At 43.7% G+C, this 18,351-nt stretch overlaps 1 protein-coding gene across 2 annotated transcripts in view; it reads left to right on the forward strand.

The window, feature by feature from the left end:
• The window catches only part of lmtk3 (lemur tyrosine kinase 3), a 31,231-nt gene that overhangs the window by 5,940 nt on the left and 6,940 nt on the right, over positions 1-18,351 (forward strand). For both annotated transcript variants that reach the window (XM_022219152.2, XM_022219151.2), the window contains exons 3-11: positions 269-416; positions 935-1,008; positions 1,754-1,872; positions 4,664-4,751; positions 9,948-10,096; positions 10,173-10,257; positions 10,344-10,465; positions 12,357-12,506; positions 12,593-18,308. In XM_022219152.2, the coding sequence (XP_022074844.2) occupies positions 269-416; positions 935-1,008; positions 1,754-1,872; positions 4,664-4,751; positions 9,948-10,096; positions 10,173-10,257; positions 10,344-10,465; positions 12,357-12,506; positions 12,593-18,308 (6,651 nt within the window). The remainder of the gene's footprint in view (positions 1-268; positions 417-934; positions 1,009-1,753; positions 1,873-4,663; positions 4,752-9,947; positions 10,097-10,172; positions 10,258-10,343; positions 10,466-12,356; positions 12,507-12,592; positions 18,309-18,351) is intronic.

Consider the following 18,351-nt stretch of genomic DNA (forward strand, 5'->3'; position numbering starts at 1 on the left):
CTGGAGATAGTTCTAGAGTAGACCTACCGACGACTGGAGATAGTTCTAGAGTAGACCTACCGACGACTGGAGAAAGTTCTAGAGTAGAACTACCAACAACTGGAGGAACTTTCTTCAGGAGATGTTCTGGGGGGGAAGTTTTTTATAGATTGGGTAGATCTTTCCTAAACAGAAACCCACCAGTGTTTTGTTTCTTGCGTTCTAAATGCGCGTCCTCTCTGGGTATCTGCTGCTCTGATCATCTCTCTTTCTGTCCATCTCCAACCAGGAGTTCGATAATGCAGACGGGGAGGAATGTTCTGGAGGCTCCAGCCCCATCCAGGAGGACAGCCTGTCGTCCTGCCCCTCTCTGCCCGAGGTCTACACCCTGCCAGTCAGGGACCGGAACAACTGCCCCGCCCTGCAGGACGGACCAGGTACCTGAACGCCCCTTCAGAGGACGTCTGGTCTCAGACGGCTCACAGACATTAAAACATCTACAAACAGCAAAACAACCACTATAATGTCAGTAATCGACTAAACCGAGCTGCAGACCGGTGGACTTCTGGTTTTATGAGCTCAAACAGCCACATTAGGTCCTCTGATACTCCATTAGTTTTTGAGTTTTGTGTTGTCTTTACATAATAGACTTTTTAACCATAGACTGATGCAGAAAAAGAACAAACCTACACATAAAAATGGAAAAATAGATTTTTCAGGGACGTTAAACTTAGAATGAACTGTGTATTAAATGTGTTTAAATAATAGATTATAAATGTGTGTATATTTTACTGTGACTGATTTATGTGTTAAATCACATCATATTTAGTGCTTTGCTGCAAAACCTGCAGTTCTTTGTTTTTCCTGTGTCAGTGTTTGTATTTAGATTTTATATCATTGAAACCATCAGCTGCTGCATGTCTGTGACCTTTTTTTATTTCTCTGTTTTTTATAGACTCCAAATCTCAGTGCTTCAAAAGACACACTTTAAACTATCTTCAGGAGATCGGAAACGGCTGGTTTGGAAAGGTAAGATGACCACCACTGACTTTACGGTGTCACACTAAGGTTGATCGAGAAGTTCCAGGACCGTTAGTGTTGTGCTGTATGTGGAGCATGTCACAGTCACATGTTTGGAGAACACGTTGACATTTCATCATCAGCATCAGGACCAGATGTTCCAGTGTTTTTGGAACCACTGCAGCTGCATATTTGTGATTTCTTTCAGGAGGAACAGGCACTGTTTGCCTTTTTTAATTTCAATATCCAGCATATTTCTCCCTCAGAGTTCTGCTGGAACATGCTGAGGAGCTTAAGGAGGTCATTAAACCTCTTGAACTTTGATCTGATGCTTGTAGATGCTCCAAAACAGAGATCAAGTGTGGCTTTTTTTTATTACAAAACATTGTCACTCTGTTCACCAAATTTGTGGATGGATGATGGACGGATGGATGATGGATGGATTAATGGATGGATGGATGATGGATGGATGGATGGATGGATGGATGACGGATAGATGGATAACTGATGGATGATGGATGGATGATGGACAGATGGATGACGCATGGATGGATGGATGATGGATGGATGATGATGGATGGATTAATTGATGGATGGATGATGGATGGATAGATGACAGATGGATGATGGATGAATGGATGATGGATGGATTACAGACGGATGACAGACGGATGACAGATGGATGACGGATGGATGACAGATGGATGATGGATGGATGACAGATGGATGATAACATGCTGTCCATCTGCTGCAGGTGATCCTGGCTGAAGTTCTGTGTGACTGCAGCTCCTCCCAGGCCGTGGTGAAGGAGCTCCGGGTCAGCGCCAGCCCGTTGGAGCAGAGGAAGTTCCTGGCCGAGTCGGAGCCGTACAGGTGAGAGAAACCGATCCGACCGGAGCGGCCATTTTGGCTCCGCTGCAGTTATGGAGTAATGATAAATATAGTTTAACAGCCGCTCAAATATAGAAGAGTGACTCAGTGGCTGTAGAGGAATATCCGGCTGAGGTTGGCTCACTTTAAGGCCCTTTGGTTAGAATTTAAAGGCAGAAAATGAACATTTAATAATAATAAAAGCAGATATGAGCATTAAGGCTGCACAATATGTTGTTTTAGCACCGAATTTATCACATTATGCGGTGAATTTTTCTGCTGTTTGAGAGATTTAGTGCCACAGGGCGGAATTTACTCTGATATAAGGAGGTTTGTTTGTTTGTTTGTTTGTTGACAACATGTGCAGCAAAATGAACAGGAACAGGAGAAAATCACTGAAAAGGAAAGAAATCAGCTGTATGGAAACATTTCAGCTACAGAAAGAATGTCGACCAAAAACAGCTGTTCTGTGTTGCAGATAGAGCTCCCATTAAACACATTTCAAGACATTTTGAATCATTTTTGAGTAATTTTAAACTATTTTTTGTCGAATTTTAGTCCATTTTTAATTCATTTTGGCCCATTATTGAGCACAAACAGCCAATTTTAATCTCATTCTGGACTGTTTGAATGGATTGTGGACTCATTTTTGGAAACTAGATCTAATTTTAGTTACACTAAGTCATTATGGACAGTCTTTGAGTAAAGTTGGATATTTTTTGTCTCATTTTGGACAGTTTCAATTAGTTTTTTGTATATTTTTTTACTAGTTCTAGGCTGTTTATATCCAATTTAAAACAAATTGATTGGACTATTGGACAATTTCTGAGTCACTTTGAACAATTTAAACCTAATTTTAGATCAACTGAGTCATTTTGGAAAATTATTGAGTCAGTTTCTGATTTTTTTTTTTGACAGTTCTGAACAATTGTAATTGATTTTTGACCATTTATTTCTAATTTTGGACAATTTAATTTAGATTGGATAATTCTGGTGTCAATTTAGACAATTTCTGAGTGAATCTGACAATTTCAGAGTCATTTTGGACACAGTGCAAAATATTTAGGACAATTTTTGAGTAATTTCAATGATTTATACCTAATTTTAGATCAGCTGAGTCATTTTGGACAATTACTAAGCACATTTGGACAATATTTAATTCAAGTTTGGACTATTTTCATAAATTTTGGACGTTGTTTTGAGTCATTTTGGACAAACTCAGTCCTTTTACAAATGTTTTAAGTGATTCTAGACATTTTAAAATGCAGTAGGCAGGTAGGTAGGACGTTTTTTCAGTATATATATTGCAGCAAAACAAATATAAGACGTAACATAAATAGATTATAAATTACAGAGTAGGAAAACAGAGTGGTATTAATGTTAAACGTGTTTACAGGAGACGCTGACAGATGTTGGACAGGAGTTTGCCTAGTTTTACCGGCTTAAAAATGACTCAGTATCACTTTAATCACTGATAAAATCAGCGAACACGATGTAGTTGAATTAAATCCGTGTAACAGTGAGAGCAGAGTTCAGAGTGGGAGGATTACTGCAGCTACATGCTGATAAAACTGGACCACAAACAACCTATTTAATAGATTTTACTGTGAATCCCAGCAGCGTTTTGGCTGCAGCCCTCTGTCTGTAACACACACACACACACACACACACACACACACACACACACACACACACACACACACACACACACACACACACACACACACACAGCATCACAGCTATCAAAGCAGCACTGCCTACCTGCTGCAAAGCCAGATTAAAACTGTCGATATGTACTCAAAAATGTGCCAAAGTGACTTTAAAATGGACTGAAATTACACAACAAAGCGGTCAAAATTACTCACAAACTGTCCAAAATGTCTTGAAATGTGTTTAATGTTAACTCTATCCACCTGCTGCATTTTAAAATGTCTAGAATCACTTAAAACTTTTGAAAAAATGACTCGGTTTGTCCAATTTGACTAAAAATGTGATTTAAAATCAGTGAAAATAGTCCAAAATTGAATTAAAAAGTGTCCCAATGTACTCAATAATTGCCCAAAATGACTCAGCTGATCTAAAATTAGGTTTGAATTTTTCAGAGTGACTCAGAAATTGTCCAATATTTATCAGTTTGTTTTAATAATACAAACAGTCTAAACTGACTCAAAAATTAATTGAAACTGTCCAAAATGAGACAAAAAAAATCTGTCTCTGCTCAAAAACTGTCCATAATGAGTTAATGTGTCTAAAATTACATCTCAAATTTTATTGAAAAACCATCCAAATAATCCAGAATTAGATTAAAATTGTCGATATGTACTTAAAAAATCTGCCCAAAATCACTTGAAAATTTACTAGAATTAGACACAAAATAGTTCAAAATGACTCAAAAACGGTCCAAATTGATACAAACAGTCTGAAAAGGCTCAAAAAATGGTCAGAAACCAATTGAAATTGTCCAAAATGAGACAAAAAATATCTGACTTTATTAAAAAACTGTCCAAAATTAATTATAAAATGTTGCATCATGGTCTAAAATTAGATCAAGTTTCCCAAAAGGATTCCACATTTGTCCACAACCCATAGAAAGAGTCTGAAGCCAGATTGAAATTGTCTGTATGTACTCAATAATTGGCTAAAATGACTTGAAAATTGACTAAAATTAGACGTAAATTGTACTATCCGTAAGTCCATCCATCCATCCATCCATCCATCCATCCATCCATCCATCCATCCATCCATCCATCCATCCATCCATCCATCCATCTAATCTCTGGTTTCCTTCCACCAGGAGCCTCAAACATCCCAACATCCTCCAGTGTTTGGGTCAGTGCAGTGAGAGCGTCCCCTTCCTGCTGGTGATGGAGTTCTGTCAGCTGGTGAGTGATGATCTGAACTTTTACTAACCTGAATGGAGCTGTAAGGTTCTGCTTCTAGAGGAAGAACTTCCTTCTTCATGGATCCTCTAGAACCCTGTGGACACTGACAGCTGTGTTCCAGCAGCTTCTCATCCATCCAGACCTGCTTTCTGATGGTTCCTGGTTGAGTCTTGACCATCCTGACCAATGGTCTCTCAGCAGCAGGTGGTAGTTTGTGTTTTCTTCCTGATGGTGGCAGTAACACAGCTGGACCATGAACTTTATTCTGACAAACGGATGATTCTGGATCTGAAGCTCTGTAGAAATGGCTCCAAGTGACTTTCTGACTGGTTCTAGTTGATGGTTTTCTTTCTCCAAAAATCAATTTAAATTGTCCACAACTGCCCAAAATTACTCAGAAATGGACTCAGTAATTGTCTATAATGACTGGGTTGATCTGAAATCGGTATACACACGTGGACAAAATTGTTGGTACCCCTCAGTTAAAGAAGGAAAAACCCACAATTCTCACTGAAATCACTTGAAACTCACAAAAGTAACAATAAATAAAAATTTATTGAAAATTAAATAATCAAAATCAGCCATCACTTTTGAATTGTTGATTAACATAATTATTTAAAAAAACAAACTAATGAAACAGGCCTGGACAAAAATGATGGTACCTCTATAAAAGATTGAAAACTATTTGACCAGAGTGACATGATTAACTCAGGTGTGTCATTTAATTGACATCACAGGTGTTTCCAAACTCATAATCAGTCAGTCTGCCTATTTAAAGGGAGACAAGTAGTCACCCTGCTGTTTGGTGAAAAGGTGTGTACCACACTGAACATGGACAACAGAAAGCGAAGGAGAGAATTGTCCCAGGACATCCGAAAAAAATTATAGACAAACATCTTAAAGGTAAAGGCTATAAGACCATCTCTAAACAGCTTGAAGTTCCTGTGACAACAGTGGCTCATATTATTCAGAAGTTCAAGACCCACGGGACAGTAGCCAACCTCCCTGGACGTGGCCGCAAGAGGAAAATTGATGACAAATTGAAGAGACGGATCGTTGGAATTGTATCCAAAGAGCCCAGAGCAACCTCCAAAGAAATTAAAGGTGAACTCCAAGGCCAAGGTACATCAGTGTCAGATCGCACCATTCGTCGTTGTTTGAGCCAAAGTGGACTTCATGGGAGACGACCAAGGAGGACACCACTGCTGAAAAAAACTCATAAAAAAGCCAGACTGGAATTTGCAAAAATGCATGTTGACAAGCCACAAAGCTTCTGGGAGAATGTCCTTTGGACAGATGAGACCAAACTGGAGCTTTTTGGTAAGGCACATCAACTCTATGTTCATAGACTCAAAAACCAAGCATACGAAGAAAAGAACACTGTCCCTACGGTGAAACATGGAGGAGGCTCAGTAATGTTTTGGGGCTGCTTTGCTGCATCTGGCACAGGGTGTCTTGAAAGTGTGCAAGGTACGATGAAATCTGAAGACTATCAAGGCATTCTGGAGAGAAATGTGCTGCCTAGTGTCAGAAAGCTTGGTCTCAGTCGCAGGTCATGGGTCTTCCAACAGGACAACGATCCAAAACACACAGCCAAAAACACCCAAGAATGGCTGAGAGAAAAGCGTTGGACTATTCTAAAGTGGCCTTCTATGAGCCCAGATCTGAATCCCATTGAACATATGTGGAAGGAGCTGAAACATGCCATTTGGAGAAGACACCCATCAAACCTGAGACAACTGGAGCTGTTTGCTCATGAGGAGTGGGCCAAAATACCTGTTGACAGCTGCAGAACGCTCATTGACAAATACAGAAATCGTTTAATTGCAGTGATTGCCTCAAAAGGTTGTGCAACAAAATATTAAGTTATGGGTACCATCATTTTTGTCCAGCCCTATTTCATTAGTTTGTTTTTTTAAATAATTATGTTAATCAACAATTCAAAAGTGATGGCTGATTTTGATTATTTAATTTTCAATAAATTTTTTTTATTGTTACTTTTGTGAGTTTCAAGTGATTTCAGTGAGAATTGTGGGTTTTTCCTTCTTTAACTGAGGGGTACCAACAATTTTGTCCACGTGTGTAAATTGTTTGAAATGACTCAAAAATTGTCCAGAATAAATTAATTTATTTTAAATTAGATCCAGCAGATTTCGTCACATTCCCAGAAGGCCTTTAATAAATCTATGAAAGAACCAAAATACATGATTGTTTTAGTGATAAAAATTCATGAATTTAAATGTTTTGAGTTTAAATGAGTTCTCGGAGGTGAGGTCTTTACCTTCGAGAGCATCAAACCTACTGTCAAGCATGGTGGCAGCAATATCATGCTCCAAACACACGTCAAAAGTGGTAAATAAATGACTAGACCAGACTAGAATTCAGGTCAAGAGGAGGGTCAAAGATAAACCAGAAGCTAAAAGCATCCAGTTGAGATGAAAATGGACAAATATCAACATTTGTGTTTGTATATTTATGACCCAGCAGATTTAGTCACGTTTCCAAAAGACCTTTAAAAATCTAGGGGAAAAAAACAAAGTAGAATCATGAGTTTTAATGATTCCAACATAGAACGTTCAGAGTTTTAGGAGTCAATGAAACTCAAAATGAACCACCACTGTACATATAAGTATAAAGGGAGAGATTTGGGGAATGATCTGTACTGCTTAAGTCTTTAAAGTCATTTAAATGTTTTTACTGCAAGTTTGCGTTTGTTATCTTTTGTTTTTTCTCTTGAAGACTGCAGATATATCTCTATTTTTGTGCCGGCATGGTGTTTTGTCCTCTACTTGCTCCTTTAAATCTCTCCTGGCACCAGTTTAATTACATCCAAAACGCTTCACGCCTCCTTTTAAGAGCAGCTCTGCATACAGACCATTCACTGCAGAAATCCTGAGTTATTACAGTTACAGACGTGTCCAGCGTCCACAATCTGAGCCGGATTAATCATTGACTGATTAATAAAACCGTACGAGGCCGAACTACCGTGCGAGCGGATCAATTGCAGCAGCAGCAGCTCTAACCTCGTCTGGTAGAGTCTCCCATCGTCCTCTCCTCGCTGATATTTTTCACGGCCCTCGTTTTAGTCCCCTGCCCTTCCCGGAGCACAAATGACGAACACAAAGGCAGCCAGCTCATTACCGATTCCCCTGCTGCTGCTGAGGCTCTGTGATGGAAAACACCAGAAAAAAAAGAGGACAGGTTTACTGCAGAAATCACAAATAGCTCCTCTGCTCGTACAGTGTTTCTGCAGGTTTTTATCTCTGGAACAAACAATTCAGTCTTACAGTCAAACTGACATGAACTCATCCTCCTCTTGGGTTCACATGGAATACAATCCACTGTTTGCATTGTTGTTGTGCTGCACAAACAGGCTAACGGAATACATGGAGTATCTGATTACAGCTGCAAGCAGCGGTGAACGGGCCCTCAGGGGTGTCGAGGTGTAAAAACTAAGCTGACCAATGTCATGGATTACATCACGGAGTTTCTAGCAATGGAACATGCAAATGTCATGCCTGTAACTTCCTGTTTCCAATGGCTGACATGATGACGATGACTCAGTGTTGGAAAGTCAAAGTCTTCAGACCCAAACTCTTGTCCAACAAACAATATCGTTCAATAGATTGTTGTCACTTAGAAATGTCCTTATTTTTGAAAGAATTTTTTTTTTCAATGAAGATGACATTAAATGAATGATAAATCCAGAGTAGACATAAGCTGTGTTTCCATTACCCTTAGATATGCACAAAATGTAAATAGCGCAATAAAAAACTGGTAATGGAAACACCTGAATTTCGAAAAAGGACTAAAATATCGCTAAAAAGTTTTTACGCTCTCATGGGGTGGTTTTTCAGACGTTTCGATATTGAAAAATATCACAAAAGCGCAATGGAAACACTTTTTCTGCAATTATACGTCACCGGACGTGACGTACCTGGTCACATGACCAGTTCTCTCGGAGTAAACATGGCGCGGTACGTGTGGACAGAAGAGGAGGCCGAGACTTTTCTTGCCATTATTCTTGAGAAAAACATCACTGCCATACTAGACAGCAAACAGCAGAGGAATGCAGAGTGTTAGAAGGAGATAGAAGCGTCCATCTTCATGCAGTGAAATCTCGCGGGATGATATTTTACGAGAGTTACGATGCTTCTGCCCAGAACAACCTTCAATGGAAACACGTTCAAAGCACAAATATACTTTGTCGAAATTTTAGAAATATCGCTTTTATTTTGCGAAAAACTGTAATAGAAACCCAACTAGTGTTAATGTGGTAAATGACTATTGCAGCTGGAAACGGCTGATTTTTAATGGAATATCTCCATAGGGGTACAGAGGAACATTTCCAGCAACCATCACTCCTGTGTTCTAATGCTACATTGTGTTAGCTAATGGTGCTGAAAGGCTCATTGATGGTTAGAAAACCCTTGTGCAGTTATGTTAGCACATGGATAAAAGTGGGAGTTTTACTGGAAAACATGGAATTGTCTGGGTGACCCCAAACTTTTGCGCTTTAGTGTAATGCTTGTAACTTCCTGTTTCCAGTGGTTGACGTGATGACTATGACTTGAAGTCTTCAGATCCAGACTCTTTATCAAAATAGATGCTGTAGTTTATTTTGGATTATGAAAATGCAGCAAAACTGCAATAAATACTTTTTAGGTGATGTAACTACAGTTTGTGGTGTTGCAGTAGGTATTATATTTAACTGGCCTCCATCCGTTACTGAATATTTAAAACAAAAACTGAACAGTATACAAACTTTTTTGCTTGATTTTATTCAATTTATTTTGAATAATCTGGATTCTGTGCAGGCTACCTTCATTTCTTACTTGAATTATCAATGAAAATATCAATGACATGCACATGAGATTGATATTTATTTGGGTTTTTCAAGTTTATTTTATAAATATTTGATGTGGAACTTCACCCCTGCCCCTGAGAAATGAATCAAACTGATGAATTGATTATCAGAATAGTTTCAGATTCATTTAATAGTTGATGTTTAATTGATTAATCATTGCGGTTCTAATTGATTGATTTAATTTCTCATGGTTTTTAAGCGAACATGAGGTAATCCAAAAGTGATGTTTTCCTTTAATTTTGAGATGCTTGGATGACTGACTGCATCTTCTACCCAGTAATCAGATTACATGCTTAAAGTAACCCTCCTGCCTCTGTGCTGGACTCTAGGGCGACCTGAAGCGATACCTTCGAGCTCAGCGTAAATCAGACGGGATGACTCCGGACCTGCCGACTCGGGACCTCCTGACCCTGCAGAGGATGGCGTTTGAGATCACGTCTGGTCTGCTGCATCTCCACGAGAACAACTACATCCACAGGTCAGCCGGGATTCTTCGGCTCTAATCTTTCTTTCTGGTAAAAGTTGTGATTTTAAAGGTGTTGTTGTTTCTGCAGTGATCTGGCTTTAAGGAACTGCCTGCTGACCTCCGACCTCACTGTGAGAATAGGAGACTACGGCCTCTCACACAACCACTACAAGGTGCAAATCAGACCTAAACTTGGTGTTCATTCTCTTACTTTTAATTTCTTGGTCCATATTTAACCTTGTTGTGTGTGTTTGTGAAGGAGGACTATTACCTGACTCCAGACAAACTTTGGATTCCTCTGCGATGGATCGCTCCTGAGCTGCTGGAGGAATATCGAGGATCTCTGATCGTCACCGACCAAACCAAGACCAGCAACGTCTGGTACGTTTAAAGCTAATGTGCACGACCTGTCCAGAAAAAACCTGGATTTAACTAAGAAAATAAGTAGCAACGACCCTTCCATTGGATAATTACTGCAGTGATGAATACGTTTAACTTCTTTAACCCTAGCTGATGCAGTGAGGAGCTTCTCATTTTGGAAGACATCTCCTGTGGTCATGGAAAGGATGTTAATCTGCTTCAGAAGAGTCAAATTATTGGCCTGCATCAAACAAATTAAACAACTAAGGAGATGAAACGACTAAAATCAGGTTAAGAACCGTCCAACGCATTATTGAGACCTGAAGGATAGTGGTAGAACCTTCATCTTCAGGAACAAACTCTTCAATGATCATAGGAAACAACCAGTAGAACTCATGGCTGTTTAATAATGAAAGGAAGAACATTTCCCCATGAAGGGAACTCAAAGGATTGGGACTAAACAGCTGTAGCTCTAAGAAAACCACTGATCAGTGAGGATGATCAGAAAAAATAAAGATTGGAGTCTGGATCAATGGAAGAAGGTCATGAGGTCTGATGAGTCCAGATTTACCTTGTTCCAGATTGATGGGGGCAGTAGTTCAGGTCTGGTTTTAGGCTGGACTTTGTGCTGTTTTTGACTTTTTTAGTACTGGTTTCAGACTGGATTCTGATTGGTTCTAAATGTTTTTTGGACTGGTTTAGGTTTGATTTTGGTCCTGGTTTTAGACTTTGTGAGGGCTGGTTTCAGACTGTCTTAGACAGGTCTTGGACTTTATTTAAAACCACAAGAACACCCAACCTCCCACCAAGCATGGTGGTGGCAGTATCATGCTCTGTGGAACTGGAGCTTTACACAAAGTAAATGGAATAATGAGGAAGGAGGATCACCTCCACGTTCTTCAGAAGAACCTACAATCATCAACAGAAGGTTGATCTTGGACACAGTTGGATGTTTCAACAAGACAATGAGTCCAAACACACATCAGAGGTGGTAAAGAAATGGTTCCATCAGGCTGGAATGAAGGTTCTAGACTGGTCTCCCCAAAGTCCTGACTTAGACCCATCAAGAACCTGAAGAACCAAGTCAGAAAGACCACAAATGTAGTGGATCTGCACCAATTCTGGTACAGTTCCACTACATTTGTTGTCTTTCTGTCTCAGACTTGAGTCAGTTAAATTGATACTATAATGATACTGCCACCTCCATGCTTGACAGTAGGTATAGAGTCCAAAGGAGTCAAAGATAAACTAGAAGATGGGGGCATCAGGGTAAGAAGAGAGGTGGATGAAGTGATGAAATCATCATGGCTAGTGGGGGTTAGGGTTATGATCTGGGGTTGGTCAGGTTCAGCAATGTTATGTTCCCAAAGAATGAGGTCAGCTGACTACCTGAAGATACTGAATGACCAGGTCTTGACATCAGTGGAGGTTATCTTCATGTTCCAACATGATGATACCAGGATTCATGGGGCTCACATTGAGAATGAGTGGATCAGGGAGATGAGATGGATTGTCCTCCAGAGAGTCCAGACCTCAGCCCCACTGAGAATCTTTGAGGATGTTCTGGAGAAGACTTTGTGCAGCGGTCAGATAGAAATATCAATGAAAAGCACACACAATTGACATTTATTGGTCTTTTTCAAGTTTATTTTACAAATATTTAAAGTAAAAATGCGTCCACGCTGTGATAAATGATGTGTTTATGAGTTATGTGATTGTAGATTGTGCTGTTGTTAATGAGCTGAAAAATGTTCATTATTAAAAGTTTTCTGAAACATTTCCAACAAAAACTGAACATTACAAACTTTTTTCTTGATTTTATTGGAAGTCAGAGCTCCGTCTGTATGAGGTGTTGCTTTGAAAGTGTTGCATAGCAGATCATTTCACACCATTTTCACTGTTTTACTTGCAGGTCTTTGGGGGTGGTGATTTGGGAGCTGTTTGAGTTCGGCTCTCAGCCTCACCGACACCTGAGCGACGAAGAGGTTCTGACCTTCGTCATCAGGGAGAGACAGATCACACTGGCCCAACCCAGACTCAAGCTGTCCCATGCAGACTACTGGTCAGTGCTGCTACGCTAACTTTACTATGCAGAAATGACTGCTATGCTAATGCTCAAGCTGATTTGTTTTTCTGTCTTGTCTGCAGGTATGAGATCATGCAGTCTTGCTGGTTGCCTCCTTCGCAGCGACCCTCTGTAGCCGAGATATTCCTGCTGCTTTCCTCCCTGCTGGCGGCCGAGCGAAGCCTGGTGAGGGGGAGTGTCGGGGAGGAAGATGAAGAGGATGAGGAGTACGAGGAGGGCAGAGGAAGGAGGGGGGAGAGCGAGGAGTCGTTTGAAAGACGCTGGGATTTACTGCGTCCGCCTGCCTTTCAGACTGCAGCGGCCGAGCGGCAGCGGGAGTACGGCCGGGACGACCGGGACAACTCCTACCCTCTGCTGGACCCGGTCGGGAACTGCATCACCCCGTCCTCGTCTGAACTCGACGACATCCTGACCGTCACTGAAACCAGCAAAGGCTTGAACTTTGAGTATTTCTGGGAGAAGGCTCATGCCAGACGAGGCTACAAGCCGCTGCCTCCCCCTCAGCCGATACCGACTGTGAACAACAACCACAGGCAGTCTTTGGACACGCCCACTGTGGTGCCCGTGATAAGCGCTCGCAGTCCTTCCCTGGCCAGCGAATACTACATCAGACTGGAAGAACACACCCCCCAGGACAAGTCACCGACCCTCAAATCAAAGTCTTCTTTCCGATCGGATTCTGTTTGCCCTGGAGACATGGAGCTGGTGGAGATCCGCAGTGGGATGCTGGGAAAAGAGCGAGTCCCGTATTGTTCGTCTGATAAGTGTGGAAAGGGCCTGCAGACGGTCCGATCGAGCGAGGTTCAGCTCCAGGTGCCCAACACCGGCGTGGCCGAGTTCAGGGACACCTCGACCAGAGTGACCGACTTCTCTGTGGTCGATTTGGGCGACGACGACGAAGTGGAGATAAAAAAGAGCAGCGAGGTGGATAAGAAACCTCAAGCTCCGGTCCTGCCTCCCAAACCTCGCTCCATGTCCATGTCCTCGGCTAATCACCTCCACTCACGGCCTCTCCCCGCCCCACCACTTGGGTACAGAGGACTGCCCCACTACACTATAGGTGGGAAAATCGAGACAGACCCTCTCCACTCTTGTCCACCGTCCACCTTCGATCACCTGGGGCTCCATCGATCCCGTCAGGCTCTGCCTCCTTCACCATCCCTCTCACCCTCCTTACCTCCATCAAGTCATCCGATTTACCCCCAGCCTCCTCAGATGTGCCCTCCACCCCTCCCTCCACACTCCAAACCACAAAGAACCTGTCCCAGCTACAACACAGCCGACGTCTACTCCAGGTACAGCAAGCCACAGATGCAAAGATCCAGCAGAGACCCACTGTCCTGCGATCTGTCTGACCGAGACGGTGACACTCGGCAGCATTCGCGGGCAAAAGACTTTGACTCTCCTATTCGAAGGGAAAACCCTCTGCGCCCTATTTATCCAAACCTGCCTCGCCCGCAGCCCACAAACTCCCAGACTGACCAGCAGTCTTCGTCCAGTCCCACCTACTCGGATGAGGACGACTCACCCTTCATGTCGCCTGCGAGATCCAGCGGAGGGACCACCATCGCTCACTCCAGCCTCTCTGAAGATGCCGACCCGGCTGCATCCGAGTTCTTTTCCAGGGGAATGAAACGGACTCAGTCACGCCTTGACACCATCCTGCCAGCCATTTGGAAGGAAGACGCCGAGCTTCAGGCAGAACGCATCGCCGCCGCCAAGAAATCCCCCATGCACCTGTTTCTGACAGAGATATCGAGCGAACCGAGCGATGGAAAGTCGGAGGCTTCGTGGGAGGCGAAGAAGGAGGAGAAAAGAGATGGCGACAGATGGGGGAACTTTGTTTTGCCGAACAGAGGAGGGATGAGACGATCCCAGTCGCTGATCACGGAGCTGGGCTCAGCAGGACAAACATGGGCACCAGAAAAACACAACAACAACCGGATCACCACTGAGGATGATGAAACTGTGACTAAAGAATTATTCCAGAGGGATCTTTTCCTCACGGAGATTGACACTGGTGGGATTGACTCGGATCTGGAAGTAGGATCGGAAAATGATCCGGTGAAATACCTCTATCCGGCAGGATCCAGACTTCGGCCCTATGTCTGCGCTCCAGGCCTTCCTTCATACACCGAGGCAGAGGAAGCCTACTCTAAAGGTATTCGAAGATCCCGTTCTCTGCTGTCTGAGATCACTGTTGAGAAGTCTGAAACACTTTCAGAGCCTCGGAGAACTGAAATGACAAGAGAAGAGTTCCTGAAGGAGATTCAGTCAGCAGAGACGTTTCTTACTGAGATCATATCAAGACAAAATGCAAACAAGAAGGAGGCAGATTCATCTTACTCCCCGACTCCGCTGTCCCCTGAGTATGAGTCCATATGCATCGACCCAAACTCTGCTCAGACCATCAGATTCCAGTCGGAAAGCTCCATACGAGCGTCCAACAAGGGCAAAGATGACACACAGACCGAGGCCATCTACGCCCAAGTCACCAAGCGTGCCAAGAAGAGCGAGATAAAAGTCTCCATGAGGCCTGAGATCCCTATTCTCCACATAGGATCGAACAAACAGCCTCTAAAACTGGACAATACCGACCACTGCCAGCCGGGTGAGTTTGTGTTTTCAGAAATCATGCCCAAGAACGGTTTATTGCACAACCAAACTCTGTCCTGTCAGACGGAGGAGGAGGAGAGTTCAGATGGACCAGCGTTACCTGCCAGAGGAGAGGATCCGACCGAACGCTCTCCAACCGAAGACTCTGACACTGTGACGAACAAACCGCCTGCTGCAAATGAAGCGGCTGTTGTGGGGAATGGTGAGATAATAAAAGGTGACCTGCAAGTCCCGGACAGAGGAGGTCAAACAACAACAGCTGATCTGGAGAACTCTCATGACACAGGAAGAGGAAATTCACTGCAGCACAACGACCAGAAAAATGCCCAGAATGCCCCAAGCACTCCGGATTGGGACCCTTCCTCGGATCCCTCCCTGGTTACCCCGACCGACTCTGTCCTGTCGCCGATGACCTCCAGTTCTGCCGACTGCCTCACGCCCAGCGACTCATGGACGTCAGGTGGAGGCGAAAGAGGAGGAAGCAGCGGGTGGCGGGCGCTTGGAAATGAAACGCCGCATCGAGACTCGGCGTATTTCTCTGACAGCGACTTTGAAGGTGACGGGATGAACAGGAGGAGCAGCGACGGACTCATCGCCTCGAGGCCGGGCAGCAGTCGAGGAGGAGATCGGGGAATACTGATGGGGATAGAGGAGAAAACCGAAGAAGAGGGAGAGATGGGAGAAAAGAGTCCTTTACGGAATAATATGCACATTCCAGACAACGAAACAAAAACTGTCGAAGAAAGAACTGTTGAGATCCGTGAAGAAAAAAGTGCTGTTTGTCAAAATGCTCACGAAAACCATTTAGTTAACAGCAAAGGGCTGGAGTCTACACAGAGGGATGATTCTGGGATTTTCCACGACATGATCCGTAATGATCCGCAGGCTAAAGACTGTGTTGACTTAATTGATAAATTGTTCTCTAAATTGGATGAAGAACCGCTGAAAGGGTTCGTGATTGACAGCCACTACACAGATGGCATAATTTCTCAAATATCAGACTCAACTGAGAGTAACTTCGGTCTGCATTCTAAAACAAACAGTTTGATCAACTCTGTATCTGGCAGCAAGGATCTAACAAATATTACAGAAGCAGACAACCATCTTGCCGCACTGAATTCCCTGAAATCTGGAGATGAAACTGTGGAATTAGAATCCAGATTGTCCAAACTGTGTGAAACTGATGAAGCCATGAATCAAGATGAAATCCTATCAAATATAACGACCAGTCCTTGGGCTGAGCCGGTTGTTGAGAAGCCGCAGAGATGTGACGAAAAGCCCGGTTTCGACCACAACGAGCTCGGCCTGAGGAACCTTCACTGCTCGGATGGCAGGGAGGACATCAGTATCACGGTGGAGACGGAGAAGCAGCTGGTCGCTGCCGAGCTGAGCAACGCTATGAAGGAAAAGTCGCCTCTGAGAGGAGCTTTGAGCAGAACCACTGTGGATAAAGGCTCCTGCGAGGGGCTGTGGAGCGATCTGGACAAGGAAAGATCTGGAGTGGTTCAGGGAGAGTTGGACTGCCACCGTTTTTCACAGTCAAGCGACTTGCGGTTGTGGCCCGACGAAAACAACCAGTGGGCATCTCCAGAGAGGAGGTGCCGAGGAGCCGAACTGAGATCGGAGTTCTTCTCCGGGTTCGGTAACCACGCCTGGGAGGTCGGGGAGAGGCTGGTCGTGGGTCAGGAATACTGGGAGACCGAAGAAAATGATGAACTTGCAGGAAGTGAGCCTCATCCTGCCATCCTGGAGGGCTGCGAAGAAACCTGGAACAATGAAAGTCAAGGGCTTGGTGGCAGCGTTCAAATGAAGGAAATGTGGGACTCTAAAGATCCAGAAAACCACCAGAGTGTAGCAGACATACAGCAAGAGGAGAATATAGAGAACCTACGGGAAATCGATGGATTTAAGGAAGAAGTAAATAGAGAACAGTCAGATATTGAAGTGGAGAACGTTGAGATACCAGCAGAGGAGACCTTGAAGATCTCATCAGTCAGGGCTGGAGAAGGTCGCCTCGAGTCCACAGAGACGGAGGAGAATCAGAACTTTAACAGATGGCCACAGAATGAACTCGGCAGCATCCAGAGGGAGGAGAACACATCGACTGAGAACTTCTTCAGCCACACTGTACAGAACTCATCAAACATATCAATCTGCATCACTGAAGCTCCTCACGTGAAATTTTCAGACCTGGAAAACATCGAGTCAGGCTTAGATTCAGAGGCTGAGACGAGACCGTGGCAGTACATAGAGGAAGGAATCAGCATTGTGAAGGTGGAGGACGATTTCAGAGATGTTCCTCCTCCGTCTGATCCCTGTGATGCTCAGGACGAGATGGATCAGTCTCAAGCCGACAACTTCAGCTCCGTAGATTTTCCAAGTCCTCCTCCGAGCATAGACCTCGATGTGCAGGATGATAAACTGGAGAGTTTAGATGACTCCTTCCCCAGCCCACCTCCATCGGTTATAGACACAGAGGACTTTATTAGCCACATTAATCTGGAGGATTTTATTGCCGGTGCTGAGACAGAGTCGTCAATTTCCCCAACTTACCCATCAGATGTCCCAGACCCACCTCTGCAAGAACCTGCTGCGACTCAGAGTAAGGGCATCTCAGCCAACCTGAAGCTCCCCTCGGTGCACATAACGCTTACCGATGAGACCAACCTCACCTCCACCTTAGAAGGTCAGGACGATCACGATGACGTGTCCCAGACAACATCACCAGCAGCACCTTCTGTACCCCAAGTTCCCCTGAACAACCTGCCAGAGCTGCTGATTTCTGAGTGGAAAGATTTAGATGAGGAGCCTTTGGAGGACTTTGAAAAGTTGGAACAACTGTGCTGCATATCTGGGGACGAGGAGGAGGACCTTTTCCTGGGGAATCTGGAACTTCTGGAGTCTTTAAAGAAAACACCTGATCAGAAAGGTAGCAGCTCTGGTGATGGTGATTCAGAGATATCTTCTGGTCCTGAGGGCAGCAAGGTGGACCTGAAGGAGGACTCTGAAAACTCTGATCAGTCGGAGGAATCTGTTCAACCGATGATCCTGGACTCAGAAGAAAACCTTCAGGAGAACAGGAATGAAGGACGGACGACATCTGACACCAAGGACCAGGGATCTCTGTCCAAGATGACCACCAAGAATGGCCTCATGATGCAGGTGAGCTTGTTTTCTGGTGGGTTTCTGCTCATTCCACGTCCTG

This window comes from Acanthochromis polyacanthus, chromosome 12, assembly GCF_021347895.1.
Source record: "Acanthochromis polyacanthus isolate Apoly-LR-REF ecotype Palm Island chromosome 12, KAUST_Apoly_ChrSc, whole genome shotgun sequence".
Lineage (NCBI taxonomy): Eukaryota > Metazoa > Chordata > Actinopteri > Pomacentridae > Acanthochromis > Acanthochromis polyacanthus.